Source organism: Neodiprion pinetum, chromosome 4 (assembly GCF_021155775.2).
Source record: "Neodiprion pinetum isolate iyNeoPine1 chromosome 4, iyNeoPine1.2, whole genome shotgun sequence".
In the NCBI taxonomy this organism is placed as follows: domain Eukaryota; kingdom Metazoa; phylum Arthropoda; class Insecta; order Hymenoptera; family Diprionidae; genus Neodiprion; species Neodiprion pinetum.
Window position 1 is genome coordinate 19,616,464 of NC_060235.2, and position 27,198 is coordinate 19,643,661.

General features: G+C 39.4%; 4 protein-coding genes across 11 annotated transcripts in view; 2 read left to right on the forward strand and 2 right to left on the reverse strand.

The window, feature by feature from the left end:
- Positions 1 to 14,888, forward strand: part of LOC124216988 (elongation factor-like GTPase 1) — a 104,896-nt gene extending 90,008 nt beyond the window's left edge. The window contains exons 4-5 of the mRNA XM_046622180.2: positions 5,189 to 5,376; positions 13,626 to 14,888. Coding sequence (XP_046478136.1) covers positions 5,189 to 5,376; positions 13,626 to 13,814 — 377 coding nt within the window. The 3' untranslated portion in view covers positions 13,815 to 14,888. The remainder of the gene's footprint in view (positions 1 to 5,188; positions 5,377 to 13,625) is intronic.
- A 734-nt stretch (positions 14,889 to 15,622) lies between these two features.
- LOC124216991 (serum response factor-binding protein 1) lies at positions 15,623 to 17,407 on the reverse strand. The gene is made up of 2 exons (XM_046622191.1): positions 17,253 to 17,407; positions 15,623 to 16,982 (listed from the first exon to the last, which is right to left on the reverse strand). Exons 1-2 carry the CDS (start codon positions 17,277 to 17,279, stop codon positions 15,723 to 15,725), a joined length of 1,287 nt encoding a protein of 428 aa, XP_046478147.1. The 5' UTR covers positions 17,280 to 17,407; the 3' UTR covers positions 15,623 to 15,722.
- A 1,114-nt stretch (positions 17,408 to 18,521) lies between these two features.
- Positions 18,522 to 24,260, forward strand: ClpX (Caseinolytic protease chaperone subunit). 8 transcript variants are annotated; one of them, XM_046622184.2, is made up of 7 exons: positions 18,522 to 18,661; positions 19,237 to 19,376; positions 19,591 to 19,818; positions 19,946 to 20,094; positions 20,406 to 20,595; positions 21,097 to 22,001; positions 22,145 to 24,260. In XM_046622184.2, exons 2-7 carry the CDS (start codon positions 19,307 to 19,309, stop codon positions 22,397 to 22,399), a joined length of 1,797 nt encoding a protein of 598 aa, XP_046478140.1. In that variant the 5' UTR covers positions 18,522 to 18,661; positions 19,237 to 19,306; the 3' UTR covers positions 22,400 to 24,260. The 8 variants fall into 8 exon arrangements, with proteins under 8 accessions (XP_046478140.1, XP_046478142.1, XP_046478137.1 ...); XM_046622186.2 differs by having other exon boundaries at positions 18,546 to 18,661; positions 19,240 to 19,376; XM_046622181.2 differs by having other exon boundaries at positions 18,565 to 18,715.
- Positions 22,172 to 27,026, reverse strand: LOC124216992 (mitochondrial outer membrane protein SLC25A46). Its single transcript, XM_046622192.2, has 5 exons — positions 26,632 to 27,026; positions 26,218 to 26,500; positions 26,083 to 26,139; positions 25,705 to 25,981; positions 22,172 to 25,619 (listed from the first exon to the last, which is right to left on the reverse strand). The coding sequence occupies exons 1-5, from the start codon at positions 26,795 to 26,797 to the stop codon at positions 25,209 to 25,211; spliced, it is 1,194 nt and encodes a 397-aa protein (XP_046478148.1). The 5' UTR covers positions 26,798 to 27,026; the 3' UTR covers positions 22,172 to 25,208.
- Positions 27,027 to 27,198: the final 172 nt, after the last annotated feature.

The following is a 27,198-nucleotide window of genomic DNA, read 5'->3' on the forward strand; positions in this document are numbered from 1 at the left end:
GATAAATTCAAAATTAAACAAATCTCAACAAAGCCATCTGACTGTAAATATCTTCTTAATACAGGAAATCCATATTACTGGTCCGATTTCATTGGATGATGAACTCATTTTTTCTTTGGAAATGAATTCACCACAAAACCAACTGAATTCAATTTTGGACAACAATAACGTAGTTCTTACCGAATACTTACGTGTTTTTATTTCGATACGTTTTCGATCTGACTGTACGTCCCATACATTCTTAATATAAAATCGAGTATGCCGGATGTAGTGAGTTTCAAGTTTGGCTTGTGAAATGACATGAAGTTTTACGAAATCCCTATTGAAATATCTCATGGTGTACATTGAAATATTACGAAATCTCTTATTATTAAGATCTCCCGAAGCAGCGTGCGAAGGGCCTTCTAAATTCTTGTGAAATTTCTCGAAGTTGTACAAAGTTCCGTGAAATCTTATCAAACATTCCCTAACATTCTTTGAATCCTCTAAAATTCCGTGAAACCTTGATTGAAATCTCCGAGCTATTCGGAAAGTTTCACGTGGAAACCCCATAATGCTCCCATAATATATAAAATCCACGTGAAGTCTTTCAAGTCTTGCGGTGCAATAAAGTCCAACATACATTGACGTATAAGTATATCGCGAAGTGCCGTGTAAAGTTTTTTTGTAAATCCGTCAAGATCTTTAAAATATTTCGAAACCAAATTTCAAATAGTCCGAGCAGAGTCCCGAAAAATCTCTATGAAATATATTATGCACCGGTGTCGATCGGACCCCATGATAAAACCGTTTCTATATTCGTTTAGAAACTTTAACCCAGTAGACTGGCAAATGGTATTCGATAAATTCAGGCAATCTATAAGCGAATAAAGTATCCGCAGAGTTGAAAATCTTGAGAAAATGTGAAAATTGAGAACGAAAAATTGCATCCGCTGCTAATCAAAGCGATCGGAGCCCGCTCGCTCACCCGTACTTTCCGCATCCTATAATAATTCATTTGAGCGAACGGCGAACGCGTTTCCAGCTGTAATAACCGGCGGCGGATGATGGCGGGGGCGAACCGCGTGCCGGAGAGAAGGCGGTGAATGGAGTCGAGTCTCCATCAATGAACCAGGGGCTGTCAACCGAGTGCTCACCGCTTTCGATGAGGTACGAACTGACACCTTTTCCCCCTCGGGTCGCCCCCGCCTTTTGATCGTGTAGTTAGCGACCTGGTCCTCGTCCTCGCTTTCCGCTCGCGGTACAGAAATACGCTTCGCATCTGCACGAAACTGCAGTATGTACACTGAGGAAAATTTCATTTGTTACGATAACTAGAAAAATTCAGTAAAACAGGTATCGTTGAAAAAACTGTTTGAATATTGTTGGAATTACGAAAAACGAGGTACGCCTAACCATTTTGCGCTATTGTCGATTCTTTTTTGGTAATTGCGACGCGAAATCAGTTTCTGAGGTTTACTCTACTTTCTTAGCTAAACAAGGCTTTAACGTCAATTTATCGTTGCACGAGCGTTAAATTTTCGCAACAGTTGCAAGAAAATATAGCAACGGTGATCGTAATGAGAAAGAATAGTAACGCATACCAGACTTTCCGGTAACGGCTAGAAAACTAATTTTCATTTTGTACCTGGAACTATATTTTTCTATTGTGGTAAAAAATGAAAATAGTTAAGGACTGAGCGGTAACCGGAACTAAAAATTTCTCTCGGTGTGACAACTTAATTTTGATTAATGATAAAAATCACCGAATTGATTATGATCGTTCGGATCATTCTTTTTACGATTGAACGAATGGTCAATGAAATATATTCTGGAAAAAAATAGATATTTTTTCAAATCAAGTACCAAAGGCAATCGCATTTATAATGTCTGAAGAAGTGGCTTGTAGTTTACGTAAATTGGGTTCAGAATGTTGTTCCGATAACTATTTTGGTTGCTAAATAAAGTTACACTCATCTGACTCAATATGAAAAATTATACCTACTCAACATTTATTCTGTCACGTGTGACGATCCGTTTTAAAATACATTAAAGCAAAACAGAAAGATCGAATTAAAATCAAACAAGAATATGACAGGTTTCCTAAAAATTTTCAAACTACATTTGTCTGAATTCATGTATACATATTATTCGAAATTATTTTCCCTTACGCCTGCATGATTAATCGTTGATTTCGACTTCCCACGTGATTAGAATACACTCGCAAATTCCCTCGAAAATTTTACTCCTTCCATTCTTTACAAGTCACGTGAACATTTCTATTCAACGTTACTCAATCGTGTTTCATTTAACGTTTTTTGTTCATCCGAATTACTTTATACCGAGAGGAAACGGTGAAATCTGTGATTTTCACGCGAGCTGGCCACCTAAAGAATTTATTCAGTTTGACGGACTTTTTTTTAGATTAAGCAGATCTCTAATAGCGGACGTAATGATTCGGAAAGCTTGTCAAACTGTTATTGTTAACCGACCGCTGACTACTACGAGTAATCGTAAAAATGTAATTTCAATCCACCTTCCGAGTCAAGTTGGCTCCACTGTCTTGCAGACGGAAATATTGCCGCGATACAATCACACCGACCAATGGAATTCAATCGCATATTTCGCGCATGCGCAGTCGGTCACTCAGTCCTCCAAACTTCACTATTTTCACTCTAGTAAAAAAAAAAGAAAAAACATACCGTGGCCAACCGTATCAAGAAAGTTAAAAATTCATCATCAAAAACATCGATAGCCCAAATTTGCACGTTACCGAGTAGGGAAGATAAGTAAAAAACAAAAAAAAAAAATAGTCTCCCGCTTGTTCCAATCATGCTGACTCTTGGAAATATTGAGAAAAAAAAATGAAAAAAAAATAAATAAATAAATAAACAAAAGAAACAAAAATGTGTAATACACACAAGATTAAATTCTCGTTTTCCCATCGCCCACGTCGGTATACAACTACATCCTAAAAACTGGTGTCATCTCGCTGCCTGCTTCGGCAACAATCGCCGGTTCTCCCATCGCTGGACCATATCTACGCCGTACGAAGCAAGGCAACGGGTGGGGGGTGGGGAGGCAGGGGGGGGCCTCAACGCGGCCTCCGTATCCTCGGCAGCAGGGGGACGCAGGTGCGCGCAGGTGCCCCAGGGGCGCGACCGGAAACCCGAACGCGCGGCCTGTCTCTCTACCTCTCGTACTTACTATAGCCGTTCTCGCTCTCTGCAACGCCGTCTGCTGATCTCCAGCGGGCCCCCTCCCCCCACCCCCCCCCCCCCCCCTTCCTATAACGATACGATGCTCTTTCCGTTGTATTTATACGGTATAGGACACATTATATACCTGCTTATACGTATATCGATGTTACGTTAGGTTTGGTCCCAATATTTTTGGGACTCACGGTACGGTTTTTTCAGTCTCCGACTTTCGCGGATTTGGTATGTATGTATATGGAATTCAGGGATCAATATACGGGCCGAATATTTTTATCACGAATTTTTTGGTCTATTGTTTTGTTCAGAGTATAATAGCAATGGTAAAGGCGTTTGTTTGATTATTTTTTTCTGTTTATTTTATTTTATTTATTTTTTTCTTGTTAATCTAACGGTGATTAATTGTCACGAAAGTTTGAAAAAATGACAACGTTAAATTAAACGTCATTCGTTCGAAAAATGTTGAGTGAATGACAGGCAGGTTTCCTTGATCACGCAGAATTTTTAATTACATCGACGACAATTGTGTTATTTTTATCTGAGTTTCTGCTTGTCAGGCGAACGTGTAGAACCGAGAATTTTAATGTGTCAGTGAATTTTTATTCGTAACCTTGCAAGTAAATTTGTCGGATTAGTTCGAAGACATTTATTTGATGTCGGAGAATTTTTTTTTCTCTACGATCACTGCGATATTTACTTGATGAGTTTATTATACGACCGAGAAAACTATGTGTGTAAGAAAATACTAATGCATTTTATATTTTATTTGCGAAACAGAACTGATGCGAAAGTTTCATTTATACCGCAGGATTCTTTCTAAACTACGATTACGATAATAGGTTGTTATGGGGGAAATTTTAAATGGCGGGCGAAAACAGTGAATTATGTATATGAAATTTCACAAGTTAAAAAAAAAAAAAAAAAGGCGGTTCTGGTTGATGCCACATAATTTTGTTTAGACGATGTGAGGTGGTTGTTGTAACCGAGAATTTTATAATCTATCAAGGAAATTATTGCTGCAGTAAATCAATGGATTTCGGTTGAAATCATAGAATTATTTATAAACGGTGTTATGGTTATCAAGGAAATTTTGAAAACAAAAATTTATTTCCTGGATCTAAATTAAAAAATTATTCGCAAGATTAAAAAAATCAATTTTACATTCCGTCGAAAACGAGAATAAAAAATCATGTTATCCTGCGATCGAATCAGACTTTCGTAAAAAAAATAAATAGGCTAGGAAATTTTATTTATAGGCAAGATGAGTCTACACAATTTTAAACTCAATGACTGTATAGTAAAAAAAATCTGTCCGTGTCGCAATTGGAGTATCGTTTCAATCAGTTTTGTGAAGAGAGCTCGACCGTTCGGGTCCCTCAGCTATTAGCCTTAATCTCGATACTTCCATAGATGGCTTCCATTACTCCCGCACCGCAGCAAAAATACCCGAACAGAACTCACTGACAATGAGTTTGCCCTTTGTCTCTTCATCGGACCGTGAAATCTTACCGGTTTACGCATATACAATAACCTATAAAGAGAAGAAATGTTTTCTGCTCCTTTCGGGAGATTTGCTGCTTCCGGCCTCCCAACTTTTCCTCTTCATTTCCCTTGCCCTCGGTTTATAATACCGGAACTAGAAAGTCCGTGTCCAGCTAGTTTAGTTCGAAAATATTTCCTTGCTGAGACAAATTACTGTTTTGCGAATTTATTCACTTGTCGAAACACTAAAATATTGTAGAAAGTTCAATTACAGTTTCTGCGGAAAAATACAACCTCAATCATGGTATCTCAAGGTGCACGGTAAAAGCTTGTTTACTACCCATAATTTAATCAGGGTTGCACGAGCGGCTAATTGTCGAGCCTTTACTGTGTCTGAACAAAATTATTATTTCTACAAACTTTTTAATATCTGTCTAAAATCGAACTCGATGATTATTTTACCATTTTATGTAGGTTTTCCAGTAATATTTTAATTTCTCTGTGTTATTCAGGCAAGCTTTACGCAGTTTTTGGACGAAGGCAGGGAAGAGTTGTGGCTGCGGATAGTGTCTCAGGTTTTGGTGGTCAGTTTCGCGTTCTAGCCACGTTACCCGTACCCGAGAGCTTTCATCTAGCTCGAGAGCTCCGAACACAGACTTCCGGCCTCGCCAGTCCGCAGCTGGTTTTCAGTCATTGGGAGGTATGTAGTAACAAGTATACCAAACAAAAATAGAAAGGGAAAAATATGATTCTGGATGCAATGAAAATAACTTCTGTAGCTATAAAAAAAATCTAAAATCCGACACTATTTATTCTGAATATAGCCATTCGTACTATATTTACATTTGCCTGTTGAGATAATTTGATGCTGGTGAAAAAATTGCAAAGTTATTTTGCGAATGCCTCACAGAACTGAAATGGTTTAGTAATATTAGCAAATAGGTTAACGTTGCAACAATTACTAGAAATTGTAGTATTTTTAACTGTAATCACACTAAATAGTAACTTGTACTATATTTTCTTGTAACTTTTGCAACATTTACACGTCGTTCTAACGGTACCCACAATTACTAAAACTAACGTCTCAGTGTGAGCTACATGTAACCTAATAACGGAATGAAATTTCTCGATCTGTACGCGAAATGTTACAAATCGCACGCAATTGCAAGGCAATTTATAACAATAAGCCAAGGACTGGAAATGGTTCCGGTGAAATTCTGCGGGCCCCGAATGTTTTCGGAGATCGCTGCGAGGGTCGTGACTGAGGCATGACGGGGTTTGAATGAACCCTGGTACTCGGTAGGTGCCATGGCTACTGACCGAAAACGGATCCTTCTCGGGTCGACTTCTCCCGGAGCTGGAATGTAGGTAAATGAAATCAGGGCCCGGCCCTCTCGAGCCAAATCGAAGTGTAAGTTTCAGGCCCCCGCGGGCCCATTGTCCCGGCAACAATGGAGACAATCAACCTGTGACGGGTCAACAATACCGCAAGCCTCTTCCAGCCTCGCTCAATGGAGCCCTGAATGGCCTGTGTCTATTCGGCTGTACTTGGCCGGAGGGGCCCAACTTACACGTCCGGGGCCCGGTCGACACTTCGCCACAGGCTAATCGCACCCGGCAATCTTTCCGTGCTCAGCTCTTCTGCCTCTTTCTCTCCCGAGTCGTGGAATAATGCCGCAGAAACGGAGGGACCCAGCGAGAAGTGAGAAATCGCACAAGAGACGCCTCCGGGTGACCGTGAGGCCCTGATAACTCCTCCGAGAACAGGGAGAATCGACGGCCACTGCAGAACTCCAGGTATTCCGACCGGGATGGAAATTGGGGAAGGCCCTGAAGTGCAGGGTACAGTAGGTGCATTATACGCCTTATACCTGCCGACCGGAGCCTCCCACTTAATTCTCATCTGTAGGTACCCAAAAATTAATTGTCTGTTATTCTACGAACGCCCATGTGCGAGGTAAATGCCCATGTATAACCTGCTCCCTATGTATTTATACCCACCTCGAATCTTCCACGGAAAGACTGGGAGAGATTAGACCCAGCGACAGCCTTACTTATTAATTTCTCAGGAGGCAGATCTTCGCTCGGTTCTATACGTGTGTGCCTGTTTACCCTAGATGATTGTGTTATCTAACATTCTTCTTCTTCCATTTAAATGGTTAACGGATTCCGTCTGGATTCCATGTACCACGCCAGATAAACTAAATAATTTGACATTCTTACTCCGACAAATGAGCATTCCTATGAATAAGAAAGAAGGAGAGGAACCGGGAAACCGACGATCCAGTCGTCATAGAAATTCTGGAATGATGACATCATCGTAGAATCTGACGGTACCTTAACTTTGTATCGGCTTTGAAATTCAAGAATTCATCGAACTCGATTCAGAATAAAAAGAAAGCTATGCCTTGGGGCATTAAGGATCAAAAGATGCGACTGACGGTCACTGTTAATACACTGTCTAAATGTCGCTGTTAAAATTTATCAGCGTGAATTATATTATAGAATAATTGTTGTGGTCAATTCGGAAAATGAACATCAGACAGTATTAGATTGACACCTTATAGTCCGTCGAAAAACAGAATTTTTCTCACTGCGAGATAAGCTTTTATAATCCATAAAGTGGAACCCAAAAAAGTCCATTCTACGGGCTCTGCCCATTAAAAAATCATTCATTTTTTCACTGCGCCGCATTCCAGATGCCTTGAATATTTTCAAGTTCGATATATCAAAGCTCGCTCTTACAATTACACGCAAACTTCAAGTTCCATGATAGTTTCGACAATGTAAGATCTCGATCGAAAAAGTGACTTGAAACTTGAACGCCACGCATTGTCAAGCTGGATAACGGAAACTCCTGAACCACAAAATCATCACCTGTAATGTTGAAGAATCGTAGAGAAGTCCGCGATACTGGGATATACAGATATAAAGATGGATGAGAATCGTTGAGAATTGAGAAGAATCGCGGTAGTTAGCAGTGCGGAGGGCTTCTTGTAAATAACAATGGATTAATGAATGAAGCCAAGCGGAGACGGAAATAAGAAAACCTGTGTAGAGGCACCAAAGCGAGAAGAGGAGTCTCGAGCCTCGGCACGGGCACGACGCAACGCACGGCCATCAGCAACGTCCATCGGTGTTTTGTCTACGAGTTTCCTGCAGCTCCTCCACGGCTTTTTTACTCCCTCTCCCTTCTTCCTCTCCCTGTCCCCCTCACTCCGTATACTTCTCTCTTTTCCTCTTAATGTGTTTACCGCTTTCTGTGTACCCTATAGCGCTGTTGCGAATGTCATCCTCTTACCTCGTATTTCACGTCGATTGATGATTATTTTCAAATCAATCAGTTCTATCAATTTACCTTCCCGACGCTGTATCATCTCATCGATAAAAAGTAATCATCGATATCTTATTATGTACGGATTCATTATCTTACACTTTAAATACCGCGTAGTAAACGTGTCGAAAAGTTTTCAAATAATCGAACCAGCCTTTCGCCGCGATTTAGCCGACATTTTGGTCCTGGAATCCGTACGTGATTTCAGAATCTGGCATCGAACCTAAAACCCATTATAATATTGTAATCTTATTTTATTCAGAACTGTTTATTCTTCCATTCGTTGTTCACTGTTGTTTCACTTTTATTCAGAGACGCCATCTAGCAGCGGATAATTTGGAATTTAAACTCATAATCAGGCATATTTGATTTGATTGTAAAAACCGTTTTTGATGGTATTTTTTTTCTTATTCTACATCACCTCAACGAAACGAAATAAAAGCCCAACTGCTTGCACAGTGTATTCTATGCTCTGACATTCGTTTAACTGAACACAAAGTATCAGTTTATAACCTCCTCACGGGCGAAATTTATTATCTCCGTTCACACAAGCTGGATATTATAACATTGCCGCAGGCCGAATCTTCGTCAAATATTTTTAAACACAAGTTTCCTATCCAGGTCGGAACTGAACTTTTTTTTATTCCAAAATGAGTTTTCGAGTTCAACAAATTGACAATATTAAGCTAAAAAATGCACAAACCGCGTCAAATAGATTTAAATATCCATGAACATGTTCAAGGTGAATTCTACAACAATTTTTGTCAAATAAACTGTATTAAACGTTGCAAATGGGTGGAGTGAAAATTGTAAAAAAAAAAAATTAGAAAATGACGATTCACTTGTTCGATCTCGACTGAAAAGCACTGTATTTATATATACTATATACGTGTATACAGACGTGTTTTATACGGAACGTGCGCTTCCTAGAGCGATTTTCTGTAATTCTTTACATCGTTCATCACGCGCCACTGTTCCCAGCATCCGTATCGAACACCCATCCCGCAGTATTAATCACAGAGGACAGGTTAAGCTTGTATTCTACAACGGCTATATCTATCACACAACGATCTTCGTCGTTTTCCACAATCATTTTTCGTTCTACGTTTTAGAGTAGATCAAATTAACGTGACAATCGAAAAACCTATCAAATTTCACGAAATTTTTCGTGCCAAAATACTCAGGTAATTTGCTCGAAACGGTCAACTGATTCAACTACTACCTTTCGACGCCATGTTGGAATCTAATAATGTAGTTAAATATTGGTCGACGAGTGAAAGCTAGGAAATTTAACAAAATATACGAATAGATGTATAAATAAAATATCAGGTGGCTGAGGATAGAAGAGGAAAAAGAAGAATAAATAACATGAAGAAATTTCGTATAAAAAGAAACTAACGAACAAATAAGTAATTGACGGTGGATGAAATCGGGAAATTTGGTCTGCATGAGAAACTCTTAATACATCTACCTGTATTACATATATATATATATATATATATATATATATATATATATACAATGGAGGATAGTTCTTCTCTGGATTGGCCTTAATGGCCACATGGTTGCAGAATAAGCATATAGGTATAATGGTATAAAAATTAAAAGAAAACAACATTATATCTGTCCAGGTGTGTACCGTGCACCAGTATAGATACATGGTATAGGCGAGAAAAAGACCATGCCTATATACCTATTATATACCTAGTAAAGAAGAACGACGCTGCTATGACGACCGGAAGATTACCACGCGATCCATGGAAAAACCACCGACCGCTTTGATTTTATAAACCCCCGTTCCAGCCAGATTCACCGGAGACCCTTTTCTATTGTCTGATTTTCTACAAGCGCGTGGCTTTCCCCTTCTCCGTTTCCTCGACCTGCACCTTATACCCTTTGCTCAATTAACCATAAATTAACAGTATCATTGTCTCCGCGTGTCATTCTCCTTATAATTACACTTTGCGTGAAGTTATATAAGCTCATTGTAGTAACTGGATCCACAGAGACGGATTACCGTTTTGATCTGGGTGAAATGCTTATGACTATAACGAATAACTGAGGTTAGCTCTTAGGTTAGAAATACAATCGAGCAGGTGAGTTCCAAAGTATTCACCTACGGTCATGCAAGTAGATTTTACTCTAAATGCAGAATTCTCAACACTGAAATGATATTTTCCCAATCTGTCGTACCGAAGTGACCATTAAAATTCAGAAAACTCATTAAAAACTCGGGAATAAAATATGCTGTGAAACTTTGACACAAAATTAACATGGCCGCCGTTGATACGCTTGCAATTTTATTACAGCTGTATAAGCATTCCCCTTGCTCGCAAGTATCTAACTAAATTTTTTTTCCAAATTACATGGCGGCAAGGATAGTTTACTTATCGTTTCACTCATTAACGAGCGTAAAGAAACGTATAGGTATGGTTTACAGGTGGCGAAAGGTAAACAAAGGATATTGTGAGCATAGTAGTATAGCTGATCTCGAATAATGCTGTTGAATCGTTCATCCGCTTCGCCTGTTAACCCCGAATACCTGTAATCACATGTGTGTATACGTGTACCACCTCGCATACCTGCGTACCGCCCGAATTCCGTAAAGAAAAAAGTATACCCGTAAGAAGGAGGGCGAGACGTGGAAGATACAGAAGTAAATAGATAGATCTATGTATATAAGATAGTTGGAAAGAGGTCCGGCTATCGAGACGTGTATCTTATATCATTTAACAGTGGCATTTTAGAATACAGATCTAGGGTGGCGGTAGAGGGGCGTGGAAGCAGTACAAAGAGGTTATGTCTGGACGGAGGATATATAAGAACGACGAAGAAAAGCGATCGAAAGCGGTGAAGGGGGCGAACTTACAGCGTTGAACCCAGTATACGCAACAGGTTACGACGGTGTTAAGATGCCTCCTCAAGCGAACAAGGAGGGTATGAGGGATATCTCGGCGAGAAGATCCCTCCGAAGCCACAACAACAACGACGCGGCCAACGAGCACCTCGCTGAGAAGCACGAAAACAAATCTGGCTGAAACAAAAACCGCTTGGCTACCATCTGCTCCCGCGTTATATGCATATATGTGTGTGTGTGTGTATAGTCCGATTGTAAAAATATTGTCGGAAGTTAGATCAACACCGAGGCCTACGCTCGGGTCAATATCAAATCGTCCCTGCAGGGTCCGTCCTACTCGACGAAGCCCGTGCAGGCCAGGTGTCCACATCTTATAAATTTCAATACGACCGAGCGCAGAGAAAAGGTTAAGAATAAGAAGAAGAACGCGAAAAAGAGGCAGAGAAGAAGAAGAGGAAGAAGAAGAAAAAGGAGATGACGGAGAAGAAAAAGATTTCGAGGGTAAATGCGGCGGGGTGGAGAGAGACAGAAATAAAGAGGAAAAAAAAAAGCAGAGAACCTGGAGGAAGGATCGGGAGCGGATAGAGGAAGCGATGTGTATTCGTATATATACATGTACGCATATATACATCTTATACGGGGGCAACAAGGTGCGGGAAGGTGAGAGAAGAGGAAAAAAAAGAGAAGAGAAGAGAAGAGGAGCTGGATGAGGCGCCGGATTTTCTACTGGAGGGGCGACGCACAACGGAACACACACGCGAACGAGGAACGAAAAATTAACCGTCGCGATTGGTCGAGGATGCGCTATACCTATATATGTATACACAAACTTCGCGTTTTATATCTGTGCGTATGTACGTGACGAAGGAAAGTTTGGTCTGTAAACGGCCGGAGGGTGGCTGAGGTTTCGGCGGCGGAGGTGGAGGGGTGAGAAGTGGAAGGCCCCTGGTGGGGGCCTCACTAATTCAGAGTGCTACCGACTTACGCAAGAGCTTACCGCGCGCGGGAAAGTTTTGTCCATGCAGACGAATATGTAGGCATGCGAGAGGCGGATGGAGAGGATTCTGGTAGCCCTGGCCATGCGTATAATGTATATGTATATCTATAATGCCCACGTATAAACCTCGTGCATTTGGTAGGCAAGGTATGTAATATATAATAGATGTAATAAAATGTCCATTTCACCATCGTTGAAGAAAATTTTACTTTGTTACTACTGTATGGGTTACATAATATGGTGTTGTAGGAAATTTTTGTCGAAATATGCTATACCGTTACGATGACTATTTCAATATTCTTACAATTTCAAGGGAATTTCGTACGGTTTTAGTTATCGTTTAGTCTTGTTACCATACTCTCGATACTATATTTATTGCTTATCGTTTATTTGAGTACAACTTTTTTTCAGTTGAAGACTTTGTTGTTGCACGAACATCAAATTATCGCAAAAGTTGCAAAGAATATGCACTACTAGTCACTTTATTCAAAAAGAATAGTAATCACAAGTCATAAAAATGCTTCATACATACTTTTCATACTATCATGTGGTACGGTATAAAAACGTTTAGCTAGCTCATCGTAACACAACCGTGCGGAATATTTTCATCTCGGGATCATTGTAAACATTTGTTTTTACCGTAATTATATTAACGAAACTTGCGTAATTACAGATAACAGATCTTCAATCTCATCATGCAGTCGACATTATCACTCCTCGGTACATTCGTCAATTTTCCAATAAGCGAAACTACATTTTATACTTTTCAGAACTCATATATGCAATTGATCTATGACTTTGTTCGTTGAAATCTGAAAAAAGAAAACTCTCCTGAGAATTATTTTATCTCTTCAAACAATTTCAACAACAGTTTTCGAACTGTATGTAGAGTAACCTGGGGCACGACGGATCGCCTAAACCGCTAATTATTTTTTGTGGCTTTTGAGCACCGGATACAAGTTGTTTCGATCTATCTCGAACAAATTCATCATTGCATTGCCACATGTTCGAATAAAAATACAAATAAAACCGGAACACTATGAAAAAATGATTTAAAAAAATGTTCTACATTTTTTGTCTTTTCAATAATTGTGCATCCTTTAATTCCACCTGTATGGAATAAATCATTGATTATCTATGGATATTTATGACCAAAAAAATTTACATTCCGAAGCACTCACAGCTTATCTCTAAAATATCATTTTTTTTAATCTTGTTTGGCACATTTTTCAGGGGGAACGTCGTGCCTCACGTTACCTTACCTATATCAGAATCGTACCGTTTTATTCGTAAGAAGTTTGAAATTCGCGACCGATGTGGTTATGTATGTATTAAAAACGATTCGTCGAAGTTGGTCATGGTAGAATATCCTTTTATTAGTCGCTTAAATGGTTGCGACGTTTCGATCGGCCACGGCCAATCATCTTCAGGCAATAATTATTGACAATCCTACGAGCATAACGTGTCGTTGTCTCGCCATGCCAAGAGGAAGTTTTAGAATATTGACAGCGGCAACCGAATGAGTATGCAAAGTAATTCTTTGTACATGTGATCTCCATTTATCCCTGAAATTAATCAAGACCGCGTTCGATGGCTCGAATTTCCGGCTATTATCCTTCCGAGATAAATGTTTGCCCTTCTCGATTGTTTGTTTTTTGTGAACGAGGAGTGATCAAGCAAACATCCAGATATCTGGTTACCCCGTTTTAGGATAATGGGCCGTAGGCAGGTAGAGGATAACCAGGCAAGTTCTTGTCGCAGGTGATCGAGCAAGATCCGTACTGGGTGCCGTCGACGGAAGAGGAGTACCTCCACTTTGGCGAGAAACCAGACAGCGGTAACCGAGCGAAGCGGTACATGGACCTCGTCCGACGTAGGAAAGGACTTCCGGTCGACTCCCAGCTAGTTACACACGGCGAGAAGCAGCGGACTCTTTCGAAGAATAAATAATATACCCTTTCTTGAACGTACCGTTCTTCGCCAGGATTTCCTACTCCCTTATTTATGTATATGTGTTATATACAGAAATACACAAGCTGCTCACTTCTCGACGGTGGCGTCGACCGATGGCTTCTTCACTTTGTATAAAACACACTGATCCCAGCTCCCATCAATATGTATACAAACCATTTTCCATTATTCAGATCCTTTTGAGGATCTTCAGCGCGTAATAGGTACACCCGAAACCTCAGCTTCGGTCGTAAAAGCTGCGCTCGACCCCTGATCTTTCCGTTCGGTTCCGCCCCCGGCAAGAATTATTCATTTCTTTCGAAATTCGTTAAATTTATGTTGCACATGTATACCAATCCCGATGATTTATCATTTGGGTAAACTCGTATAGACTGCTACGTATAACTGCAGCAGACCTGAAAGAAGGTTTTATTTGATTTTCGTGGAGTAAATTTTCCGGTGAATTTTTACTTCTAATTTTATTTAACGGTCCCCGGTTGGGTAACCATACAGCCACGTTTTACTTCTTACATTTTATTACATTTTTCGTTCCCTGCTTTTCTATCACGGACAATCGCCGTTATTTAGTCTTGTTTCATTTTTGGTTTTCATTTACAATTTATTTTTCCTTGATTTTATAGCGTCAATATGTTAATGTTTATGTATATATCACTTGAATACACATATATGTACATTATTTATCTATGTACATAATCACGTTATCTATTACGCGTATCTGACGCAGGTTGTTGCTGGAGTATACAAATTTGATACGTGAAAACACACAAAACAAAAATTGACAAAATTTCTTATGAGGTTTATATAGGTATGTGTTATTATTCATAATCGGTATTATAATGTTATATAGTAACATGTCGTATTTTCGCATAAATTTTTACAATAAATGATAATGTTGAAATGTTTTTTACGTTTCCACTCTATCCATGTAATCAACATATTTTGCAATCTGTGCTTATGGTATGCATATACATAATACAGGAGTTTGTTAGCTCCTAAACCTGCAATAATGCATAGGTATTACGTTCAAATCAATCGAATAACGTATCGTTGAAATTATCGAAAAATACAGTGTAGAGCAAGTAAGATACTCGTATTCGAAGACTAAACGTTACTTTAATAATAATATAGTAACGCAAAAAAAATATTTGGAAAATATCAAAACGCTGACACAATATCAATATGGTCGACAGTAACACGCTTGCAATTTCATTTCAACTCCGCGATCATTTCAAGCACTCGACAGTCGTCGGGTATTATTTCTCACCAAGCAAAATAATATAGCGAGAATAGTTTAGTCATCATTTTAACCTGGTTGGAAGACACGAAACCTGAGAATTTAGCGAGGTAAATTCCCTTGCACATGCATTATGCTTCACTCACGCAAAACTACACAATTTATTGTTGCAGCTCAACCTCAAGGAATCGCATTTATTGAAAGAATTAAGTGGTAAATTTTTGATATGAGCAAAATTGAGGAGTGATTGGTTGCAGTGTTACAGCTAATTTTATTGTTATGCTAACCAAGTAAGTCTAGACCGTGGATTTATCATCACAACTATATAAAAATTCGCATACTAAGTTTAAACTTCACTGGAACGTTCGCCCGCTACGTAATACAAATGTACGCTAAAAAATTGCCTGCTCTTAAAATTGACTAGCTACACAAGTTTCAGCATGTCTGACCTCGGGGACTTCGTAGCTTTCAAGATATTCGTGGATGGCATCAGGCAATGTTATTTTTGGGCATAGTAGGGTGCGAGTAAAAAAAAAGCGAGAAAAAATGCGAGTACATGTGCTTACGCGATAAACTGTATTTTGCTGCTTCTGTACAAGATCCATGACCAATTCACGCGGCGTAAATAAATACTAATTTTGGATTCGGGCGCATCAAGCATCATCGAAGACGATTTTCTTCCCTTGGAAACCGAGCTTTAATATCTCCTGCTGCTTTTTCTTTGCCGCCCAAGACGGATGCATATCTTCGGCGGTCGCCTTATTATCACCACCGTGAAAATCGACTCTTGACCTTTTCCTCGCATCGCCGTTATCTGGTCGATTTTCGCGTGCCTTGAACCCGCTACTTCTATCCGGTTTTCTCCTCTCGCTTCCGTCAATCTTGTCGAAGAATCTGCCGTTTCTAGCTGCGTTCGACTCTCTCGCGTTTCCGCCGAAATTCTTCCACTTACGACCTCCGGCAGCGGTCGCGTTGTCATCTTCATTTTCACCCTCCATTACCTTCGACTTGGGGACCACAACGCTCAGGTACCCATCTTCCCCGTTTTCGCTCACAAAAAATGAATCCACCTCTTTCTCAAGGACAATTTTATCCGCCGTTAATTCCGGTTCTCCAACTTCAATGATGGGAGAAATTTTTTCCGCGTCATTTCCCTCCAAAAATTCGGTGAAACTTTTTACCGTAGCTTCTCTACTCGTTACAGATATTCCCCGCAATTTATCCTCCTTGGACGATTTGACTTTTCGTTCATTTCTGTTCGGTTTAACTGGCCTCGATTGCTTTTCATCCTTGTTTACAATTTTGTCCATAAAATCAGAATCCGCAGTTTCGTTTGGTTCCTGTTGAGCCTCGTTACACTCAGTCTTCTCTGGCAAAGGATCGACTATTTCTAATCCAGTTTGCACAGACTCGGCTTCATCATCCGCACTGTCGTTTGAATTGCGACTTATCGTGTCTCTTTGCTCAAAATTTGGCACAGCGGTTCTGTCAGCTTGCCTATCAGCATGCTTCTGAACCGTTTTACCTGCCTTTCGTTGCATTTTATACAGCTTTCGTTTTCCTGGTCCCAACTGGTCCTCATAATTTGGAAACTTCTCTTTGAATTTTACCACTCTGTCGGCGATAACTTTGTTGTTCGCTAATCTGACCATTACGCAAATTTCTGGCCCAGATTTTTCGTCTGACAGTATCTCTCCCATGCTTCGACTATTCGTAATGGCAAATTTAGTCACCTCATCCTCAGCTAATTTTTTAAGCGCAGCAACTTCGCTGCACAGTTTGTCTGCCTTCTTTTTATACTTCTCCAGCCGTTTGTCGTCTCCCTTCTTCGAACGCAACATCCCCGCTTGTCTGATCAATTTCCGTATGATATGCAGCCGGGCTCGTCGCACGCAGTGCCTCATTAGCACGATCTATAAAATTAGAATTGGAATGGTTAATCTAACCTCACCTAAGCATGAGAAAGAAAAGTTTTTTATTGAACAAATTTCATCGAGTCTACTTGATGCAACTTTAAAAAACGCCGTGGACAATCTAGAATCATACACAGATTTTCTGTATGCCCAGAAGCAGATTTTACACTTTTTTTTTTGCACGGTTTCCGTAGTTTGCGAATGTTAACTTAAAAGCTTTTAACGCGATGAGTTAGAAACGCAATGTATTCTGACATGGGCGTAACTTACCTCGTTATTTATTTCAATCTTCGACATAGCAAAGATATTGGTTAGCAAAAGGAGTCTCGATGATATTAGAGCCTGAACATAGAATCTGACACTTGACCACGTGTTTATTAAATTTACGACGCAAAGATCCCTAAATCGAATCTCGATTTACATTTTTCGTTGACATGTGGTACGAGAATCGATGGCACAGCGTTACCAACACTGAAATATAATAATACTGGAATGCTCACTGCGGTGGTGGGGGTTCCGAAAAAGAGATAGCTCGGGGTGAAGTTCGGTCTCTTTCTACTAGTTACTTCCGCAGTGCGCATGCGTGAGAAAGTCTAAGTAAAAAATACAACGTCAATGATGTGCGACAGAAAACGCGTGTGAATGGGGCACTGATTTTTGGTGTACAAGTTTTTTGAAAGATCGTATCGGAGCAAGACACAGTACTTCGCCTCTGAGCTATCTCTATCTCCGAAAAGCCAGCAACATAACGAGCCATGCAGTGAGCGCTCCATTATTATTTATGCCAATAGTTACCAACGACTGATCTCTATTACAATTCAGAATGAATGAGACACCCGCGATATAAACAAATGGAAAGATGCCTCATTATCGTACCCAGCAATTTACTCACTACTTAGTACTTACCGTTAGGTGACTCACGGACACAAGGCTCAAGAAATCGGAATAGGATAGTTTCAAACAATAAAGGAGGGTTGTGAGAACGTTGTCAATTATATTTTGCAATTTAATTAAATGGAGCAGTAGCAGATAAATGCACGTAGAATTGTGAATATATTTCAATGCTCGATAACGCAATCACTGCGAATCTATCGCGCCTTAAATCAGGTACTTATATCATTAATTAACCATATCCCATTAAAGAGATCCAGATCATTGAGCCAAGTGAGCAAAATAATCGTCAGTAATTTACATAACTTGCATTGTTTGTCGGTAAGCAAAAACGTTGCTGTGGTATCCGGTCGATAACAACAGATTCACCGTCTCTTTCTAGAGCATGAAATAGAAAATGGCAGATCATCATTGTCGGTATGCTAGTGAGCCGCCACTCAGATCGCGTATTGGTTTCTTCTGATCGTTGGTGTCGGTGAGTCGAAACTCAATTTGTGTGGTAGATGATTTTCTTAAATAAAATATTGTTATTTCACGGTTTAAATGAATCCGTTTAAAAAAATATTGGGAATAGTGAGGATTTCCAGAATAAGCTCTCTGATGACGATCTACATGCGTTTGGTACTTTGTGATTTGGCGGGAGTTGAATGGTGATAGTGGTAAGAAGAAGTCGTTTGAGTCGGTATGCCAATTTTTCCGAAAGATGTCGCGGTAGTTTCTCTATGTGTCACGTAGTTAGAGGCCTTTTGAGATTTCCACATCTTGCATTGCATGTTACGATCCGCAAGGTGAATTGTATTTCTATTTACTCCGTCCTGAAAGTGACGCGTTGTTGACAGTTAGTAAGTTTTAGTAAATAAATTTCAACCAATAATTTACCCGTCGATAATATTTTACCACCTGGCTACACGCTGACCTTGACTAATTTTTTTCCGTTATTGCAAAATCGCAATTGTTTTTATTATGTCGCTACTTGCTGCGGCGCATACATACGTATGTTTCCCTCTGTCAGTGGCAGTACCTTGGGTTATAAATTTACATTTTTGCTTCACCCTTATCTTATGCCAAATGTTGCAATGCTCGCGTCAGAAACTCTGTGAACCTATCGTCTTGTTTTTGTTTTCTTGCGTATCGCTTCCCTTTTTTTCTTACATTGCAATTCCGTTATCAGTCATAATCTTCGCTTAATCAAACCTCCCGAAAAAAAATTAACAACACAAATTAAAATACAGATGAAAGAATGCAAATAAGAGTCAAACATGCAATTCATCCTTGAACTCGCGTTTCTCAATTACTAACTCACAACGTCAATCCGTCCCCAAAATTCATCAATTCTTGAAATTCTAAGAAATCTGTTTTACAGCAGCTGTAATTTTAGCAAGAATTCATCTCTGTGTTAAAACGCCTCCCTCCAAGAAGAGGTTACCAGCAGGATGAGCTGCGTTCGATGTTGTTTGGTCAGTGCGGGTCGCTTAGCTTCTTCCAACCATATGACTAATCATCGTAAGTTATTGCCTCCTCAATTTAATTACCTTAAAATATCTATTGTACCATTTTCATTGATATCCTTTTTGTTATGACATATCAATGCTTGCCCCTTCGACATTTATCAACCCCATAAGTAAAAGCAGTGACCAACATCCCATAATATATTGACCATGTCTTAAACTGTCGTGAGTATATACATCATTGATTCTTTGGTTGATACTTTCCACAGTACACAAAATTGTCAGAGTCGTAGCTACCCGATCGATAGTCACGACCAGTCCTCTCGCCAAATCACCCAGTGATAGTCCACCGCCACCAAATAAAGATGCGGGAAGTAGCAATCCTCCCTCGGGAACATCGGCAAATAACGGAAGTAGCGGTACTAGTGGAGGGAAAAAGAATACCCTCACTTGTCCAAAGTGTGGAGATCCTTGCACTCATGTTGAAACATTTGTCTGTAAGTACGGACATTCATTTGTGTATTATCTGTTTATTCAGGGCTTGGCAGAGCAGCTGCATAGCATAATATTTTTAAACGGAATGACGTATTATGTTATGAGTAATGAGGTAATTGCTCTTTTCAGCATCAACGAGGTTTGTCAAATGCGAAAAGTGTCATCATTTCTTTGTTGTTCTGTCCGAAATTGACTCCAAAAGAACCTTGAAAGAGGCATTAAGGCCTGAAGAGCCAAAGCAAGGATTTTATAGGAAACCACCACCGCCACCCAAGAAGGTTGGATTTGTTTGATATCTTTGGATATTTCATTTAATTTAATTATTAACCAGTTTTTATATGCAGCTATTTATAAACCTCCGTTTGTTTTGGAATGTTTATGTTGTTATTGAGAAGTGATTATATTAGCTCTGCGTACAGTCTAGGAATAACTTATTGAACCTTAGCCAAGTGGCAAGCTACCTTGATGTATAAACTTATAATAATGCTTTATAGGGATGGCGACATAAAATTAGCTAGTTTGTCAAGTAGATTTAATTAGATCTTTATTAAACATTCATGATCTGTAATAAGCGTTTTATTTATTCCAGATCTTTGAGTACTTGAACAAGCATGTCATTGGACAAGAATATGCAAAAAAGGTCCTCAGTGTCGCTGTGTACAACCACTATAAACGGATACACAACAATCTGCCAATGCAAAATGCAACCCCAGTCAATGCTACCCAGGTAGCAACGCAGGAATCCAATCACCCATTCACACATAGAGGTCTCAAACCACGTAATTAACAATTGCCAAAATAAACCTATAAGTAGGTGTATTTTAGTTTCAGTTCTGTGTTTTTTTTCGTTTACGAAAATAGTAAAAACGTGCCAGTAACACATCTGTGCATACTTCAAGATTCGCGTTTTACTCTTACAGTGGTATCCTTTAGTCTAATTTGAGGTGGAATTTTGATTCAGCAAGTAAGAATATTAAAATACACTGAGCTGTAAGTTTTAAGTTAACGTCATGTCCCCTGGATCATATTATTAAAATATAATTTTTCAGTGCTGGTCAAGTCATTTTTCTAAGTTTTAGTTCATTTTTTCACAATGTGATCAATCAAGTCACTTTGATATTTGCTATTCTAAATGGGCTGAGCATTTGCAACAGTGTACATATTGTGAAATCACCAAACAACTCTTCTCGCTGATCTCAGAGAAATGTCCTGCCACCAGCACCGCTTGCATATGAGAAATGGACATGAACTTAATGAAGTTGCACCCTTTTCTTTTGTAGACCTTCTTCACATATCGAGTATAGGAAACTCGCTCGGGGTTGGATTTCAGCACGTTGCTCCAGGCGCCGATCAGCAAAAATCATCCGGCAGTCAGTCGAACACCGGGTCCGACATCTTAGACAGCAAACAGCATCAATTAAAATTGGAGAAAAGTAATATACTCCTGCTGGGACCAACAGGTTCAGGGAAGACCCTATTAGCCCAGACAATTGCTCAATGCCTTGACGTTCCTTTCGCCATCTGTGACTGCACCACGCTAACCCAAGCTGGTTACGTTGGAGAAGACATAGAAAGTGTCATAGCGAAGCTTCTTCAGGATGCAAACTATGTTGTCGATCGAGCACAAATGGGTATTGTTTTCCTCGACGAAGTTGACAAGATCGGAGCAGTTCCTGGTATTCATCAACTCAGAGATGTTGGGGGGGAAGGCGTGCAGCAGGGCATGTTGAAGATGTTGGAAGGAACCATTGTCAATGTTCCGGAGAAAAACAGTTCTAGAAAACTAAGAGGAGATACTCTTCAAGTGGATACCACGAATATATTGTTCGTCGCATCGGGGGCGTACAACGGACTTGACAGGCTTGTGTCGCGTCGAAAGAACGAAAAATACTTGGGCTTTGGGGCAACACCGTCGTCTGAAAGTCCAGGACGTAGAGCAGCAAGTCTTGCCGACGTTGCAAATATGTCTCCTTCGACGGAAGACGACAATAAAGAGAAAGACATTCTGCTGAGACAAGTGGAAGCCAGAGATCTTATCGACTTTGGTATGATACCGGAGTTCGTTGGACGATTTCCAGTTCTCGTTCCTTTCCATACTCTCAACAGAGATATGCTTGTAAGAATCCTCACCGAACCAAAGAACGCGATGGTACCTCAATATCAAATGCTGTTCTCTATGGACAAGGTAAAGGCATATTATTTACCTATTTAATATAAAGTCAATCGATATAACATTGCATAACATGGATCGTTACCGGAACGAGAAGAAATTGGTACGTTAAATAGAAATAATAACGTATTATGGTATGTAACGTTGTATTTTATCAGGTGGATCTCAGTTTTTCGCCTGATGCATTGGCCTCTATCGCGGATCTTGCTATGGAACGGAAAACGGGGGCTCGCGGTTTGAGGGCGATAATGGAATCCTTGTTGTTGGAACCAATGTTCGAAGTTCCGGGAAGCGACGTACTGTCTGTACACGTTACAGATGCCTGTGTTCGTGGTGATGATAAACCGCAATACATGCGTCGTGGCGAAACTAATGAGGATGAACTACCACAAGCACAGCATGTTCAGAATTAACCCAGGAAAACACTGTTTACCTAGGATCCTCACGTTCGAGTTTCTGTAACACGGATACAAACACAATCAGAAAGTATTGCACGTGAATTTTTGATTAGTGCGTACATATGTTTTATCCATGTTAAGGATACTGGTGCAAAAACCTAATTATAAACCGTGAATAATTTATAATTTTGTTTTATATTAATTCCGTTGGAATTGAAAAACGCGGCGGGTAGATTGATGAATTGTCAAAAGTACAATACTTTTTTCTTTTGTTTCGAAAAAGGTGTCAAAATTTTAAAATAATAGGTAAACAAATTAAAAAATTTTAGTTAATTAAATTTATGCAGGAATGCGTATGATATTATCGGAAATAAAGCGATACTATTGTTAAACGTATTTTTTTTTTTCACATACACATTCAATATTATCTACATAATGTATAATATACAGGGCAACTCAAGACTATCACTCTATAGGCTACTGATGTATTTCTCATGAACATGTATGAGTGAAACGTTTTTGAATTCTCATAGAAAATTTATTGTTCTCGAATTACAGTCGTTTCAAAGTGGCCAATCCAGTAGCATCCGTTCGGCAGCTGTTCCGAGCCATCAGATGCTACTGGATTAGCCACGGCTGTAATTTGCAAATCACAAATTTTCTTTAAAGAGTACGTTCATAAGAAAAACGTTTCAGTCAGAGATTTTGCGAGAAAAATATTGGTGCTTATGGGACGGTAGTCCTGGGTCACCTTGTATAACTGTCGACCATTGTGAGCACATTCAAAATTCGCCGTGATATTAGCATACGCATCGTATTCTTATGGCGGAGGTTCTCGGAGATGGGGGACGGTAGAAATAATTAAATTGAATTAAAAGTTAGTACGAGTAAAACCTCCGTTTATTTACGAAGTAAAGTTCTCATTTCTGTTTTAAAACATTATTCTTCTTTTTTTTACACAACTAAATACTGCGTATCAGGAGCGATTGATCTTCATACTACATATTCGTTTACGTGATCAAATTAGAAATGAACTAATACCGCAATTGTAATGCTCGTATAAAGTTCAATGTTTTTCATAGATTAATAAAATATAAGTTACTTACGGTAAAAAAAAAAAAAAAGAAAGGATTTCCTCTAAACAGTAACACAACTTTAGATCCCGAACATCTGTGTACCTTTGCGGCTAGAAACTCAATTTCAAGCTACGAGTTCAACTACTGTCATAATGACCGTTCATAGAGATGCGATGATAAAGATTTTTTGTAATATATTGTACATAGAGATAGCTTATCCTTAGTTCAAACGAAAGAGAAAGAGAGAAAAACAAAGAAGGAAAGAAAGAAAGAGTAGTGATAGAAACCCTGTGTAAAGTTTAGATGGAATTCAAATTTATTGGCTACACATCGATTCAAATTAATCAAATGGTTTTGCGTTATAAATAAAAGTTTACGCACTGTTCGTGTAAATAAATGAAATATATTCATGTAGCATAAACTGAGACGCTGCACCGCATGTCCCGTATTGAAAGCCATAAGATTCAGAGATTGAAAATCAGGTAACACTTGACAAACAATGTACGGGTAAAAGCTCATCGACCACCAAAACCTTGCTCTGCGTTGAAGTTGTTAACAAAGAAGAATCGCGTAGCTTAAACTGAATATTCAACCATCGCAATTTACTTCACTTGTGATGATAAATGATAAATGTTACATAATAATTTATGTAGATTTCGAATTCTCTCAGTCTAATGAAGACCATGGTCAGGACCGTATGGCACTCAGAATAAACGTGTTAGAAGAGATAGCATATTATATTAAAGCTAATTTACACTGTACAAGGGTATATTTATAATAAACCAAGAATTAAATAAGTATTTATCATCAACGTTTTATTTTTTTGCGATAGATTTTAAATTATGCTACAATTATTCCGCGTATGCACTTTCTACCTTATAATCACCACGACTAATTGTTGCTCTACGCGTAAATCACGAACTAGCTAAAGTAAAATTCTATCCACGTTATTTCGAAATATTTACAGAACAGTTCTAAAATTTTCAAGTCCCTACAACCAGCAACTCTATCGATTCATGAACGATTTAACTATTAACAGAATATTTCGGCGGTTTGGATATATTACTAGCATAAACATTTTCTTATCTCAAAAAACCTTCATAATCTATTAACGTCGGAGAAGAGAGTATTTTAATAGATATGTCAGTGAAAAAGTTGCCAGTATAATTTACTTGTGTGTCCACTACATACATTAAAATACATTTGAGTTAGTTCAATATTTGGATTGGTGTTTCTTGGGCAAACGTCCTACAGAAAACGGCGAAAGAATTATATCCTCCCAGCCGATTACCCAATGATAAAAAAAACGAAGCTCTGATTAAATTTCAAAATAAATGTCGTATATTCGATGAGAAATTGAAATTTGTTTATCAAATCGATCATTTTATACAATTATATGTCTTAGGGTTTTTTAATAAATAGGATTCATGAATAACTGATAACCACGGGCTACACTCGCATGTCAATGTAACTACACGCACATAGTACGTTCACGTCATTATCGCTCGACTTGAAGGAACTAACGCACTTGTTAGTAAGTGGTATAGTCGTTAGTAATCGTCGATAATTAATTCGACCGAAAACTTATGAGAGATCACAAACGTAATATGATTCTTGCTAACAATTTTAATGTTTACAAGAAAAAAAAAAAAATAAATAACAATCGGAGAAAAATTGTTAATAGTAAAATATTTCATACAAAGTTATATTACTATAAACTTGTTAAAAATCAAAGAAAAATATCCGGCTCAAATATCGTTGTAGTAATTGAGCGGTGGTGGTTTTATGGTTTTTGCTTTTGGCCTCATTACCCCAGTCAATTCGGTAAGTATCCATTTAGTTGCTCGTATAACTAATACATGAGCTGCGAATTGCAGTATCAGTGAACCGAACCCTTTGTACAATCCGAAAGGACCCTCTGTAGATATAATCGTTCGATAACAGTCGATAGCCCCACTGTATCCTGTCAGTAACGGCGTAACGCTTCGTCCCGTGTCAAGATTATCTATTATAGTTCTTGTGCCCTGCAAGTGTAGCCGGTGAATCACCGTCTCCAAGGGATAAAAAATGATGTCAGCTGCACACATGGATACGAGTATAGAGTGCAGTTCTATGTCTTGAACCACTGATTCAGAGACCAAATCTCTGCTATAAGCTCCCTGAAAATTAATTTTGAATATTTTTAATTTATTCACAAATTTTTGTCAAACCTGTTTCAGTAAAAGAAGTGTACAAAATGCAAACCCTCAGTTGTTGAGAATGCTTGTGTCTAACGTGCATTATTCGGCTGGTAACTCCTCTCACAATTAGAGTGAAAAGGTACTTTGTCACTCCATAGGCAATCGTTGGCGGTAACAGAGCATAAATTGGAATCAATCTCCCTTTATTTCCTACTTCAAGTAGCCTGATGGCTCCATCTCTGAATACATCCAAGATCCCTGGACGTTCAGAAGCAATTTCTGACTGAACTGTTTCTACTAATGAAGCAGAGTAGAATGGTGTTACTATCCCAATCGACACGCTGCAAGGGTGATCAATCAATGAATCGAAGAAGGTACGATGACACTGGTGACTTTCATCACAGAATCACACAACAAAAACAATTTATAATTGTGTAATTACCACTTGAGAAGCAAATGCTGTCCAAAAGACCTCAACGAACTGTTGCAAGTAATCTCCCTGTAATCAGAAAAGTATAACGTTACAATTTAGAAAGATCCAACATCCAACAAAAGAAATTGTTTACAGTAACCTTACTTGGGCCAGGGTGTGATTTTTGACACGAGGTCTTCGACAGCGAGAGTCAAACCCCTGACGAGAAGTGTGGAGCCAATTCCTTTCCAGAGAGTGTTCAAGCCCTGGGTTTGATGTAGCCGTATGATGATGGGCACTAAAGTTATCGGAACTAAATGATACTTGACGGCGCTAGGGTTCACTTGGCACTGTCTTCGAAGTACAATGAAGGGGTGTATCAGTAGATTTTCCGTAATCAGACTTGCAAGACCGCAGCCTAATCCGACGTATCTTTTTACGGTCAGATCTGAAATGACATTTGTGTGAACGAGCCGATACTTCCGCTCGACTCAAAAACGACTGAGGAGTGCAAGTGCGTGATATCGTACGATATAAGCATTCGTGCAAAAAGTGCGATATGAGCGAGAGATGTCTCACCGTCTTCTGGGGGTGGACTGTCTTCTGCGAGGGGGTGAACCACGGGGACATCTAGGGGACGTATAACCTCTCGGCCGTGGTATTTGCTCGGGAACGCAGCACCGACCTCCCACGGCTCGATCGGACGAGTTCCGTAATGTCTATCGTACCCCTCGAGTCCCGCCATTCTGTCCACCAGCTATCACCCTCAGCCCCGAAATCGACAGCTATCTCCGAAATACGATACAGCCCTTCTTCTGCCCCGGTGACGAGCATCCGAAGTTTCACCTTTCTATCTCACACTACATACGTACAAATGGTGAAATCATCTCTTCGCCTTCTCATGCCCTTGCATTGCGTTTACCAATCGTAGAACCTCCCTCGATCTCGATCAGCTGTAGTCGTCAGTTTTGCCAACTGGGTAAATCGACATCACGAAAGAATTACCCCCTTGTCGAGGACATATTACTCGCGACATTACCAATCGCTGCTAATTGCAGATATTACAATTTTTCAAGAGAATCGAAAATGGAGAATTGGTTTTCATTCGGGTGATTAATGAATTACTAAATATCCCGTAATCTGAGA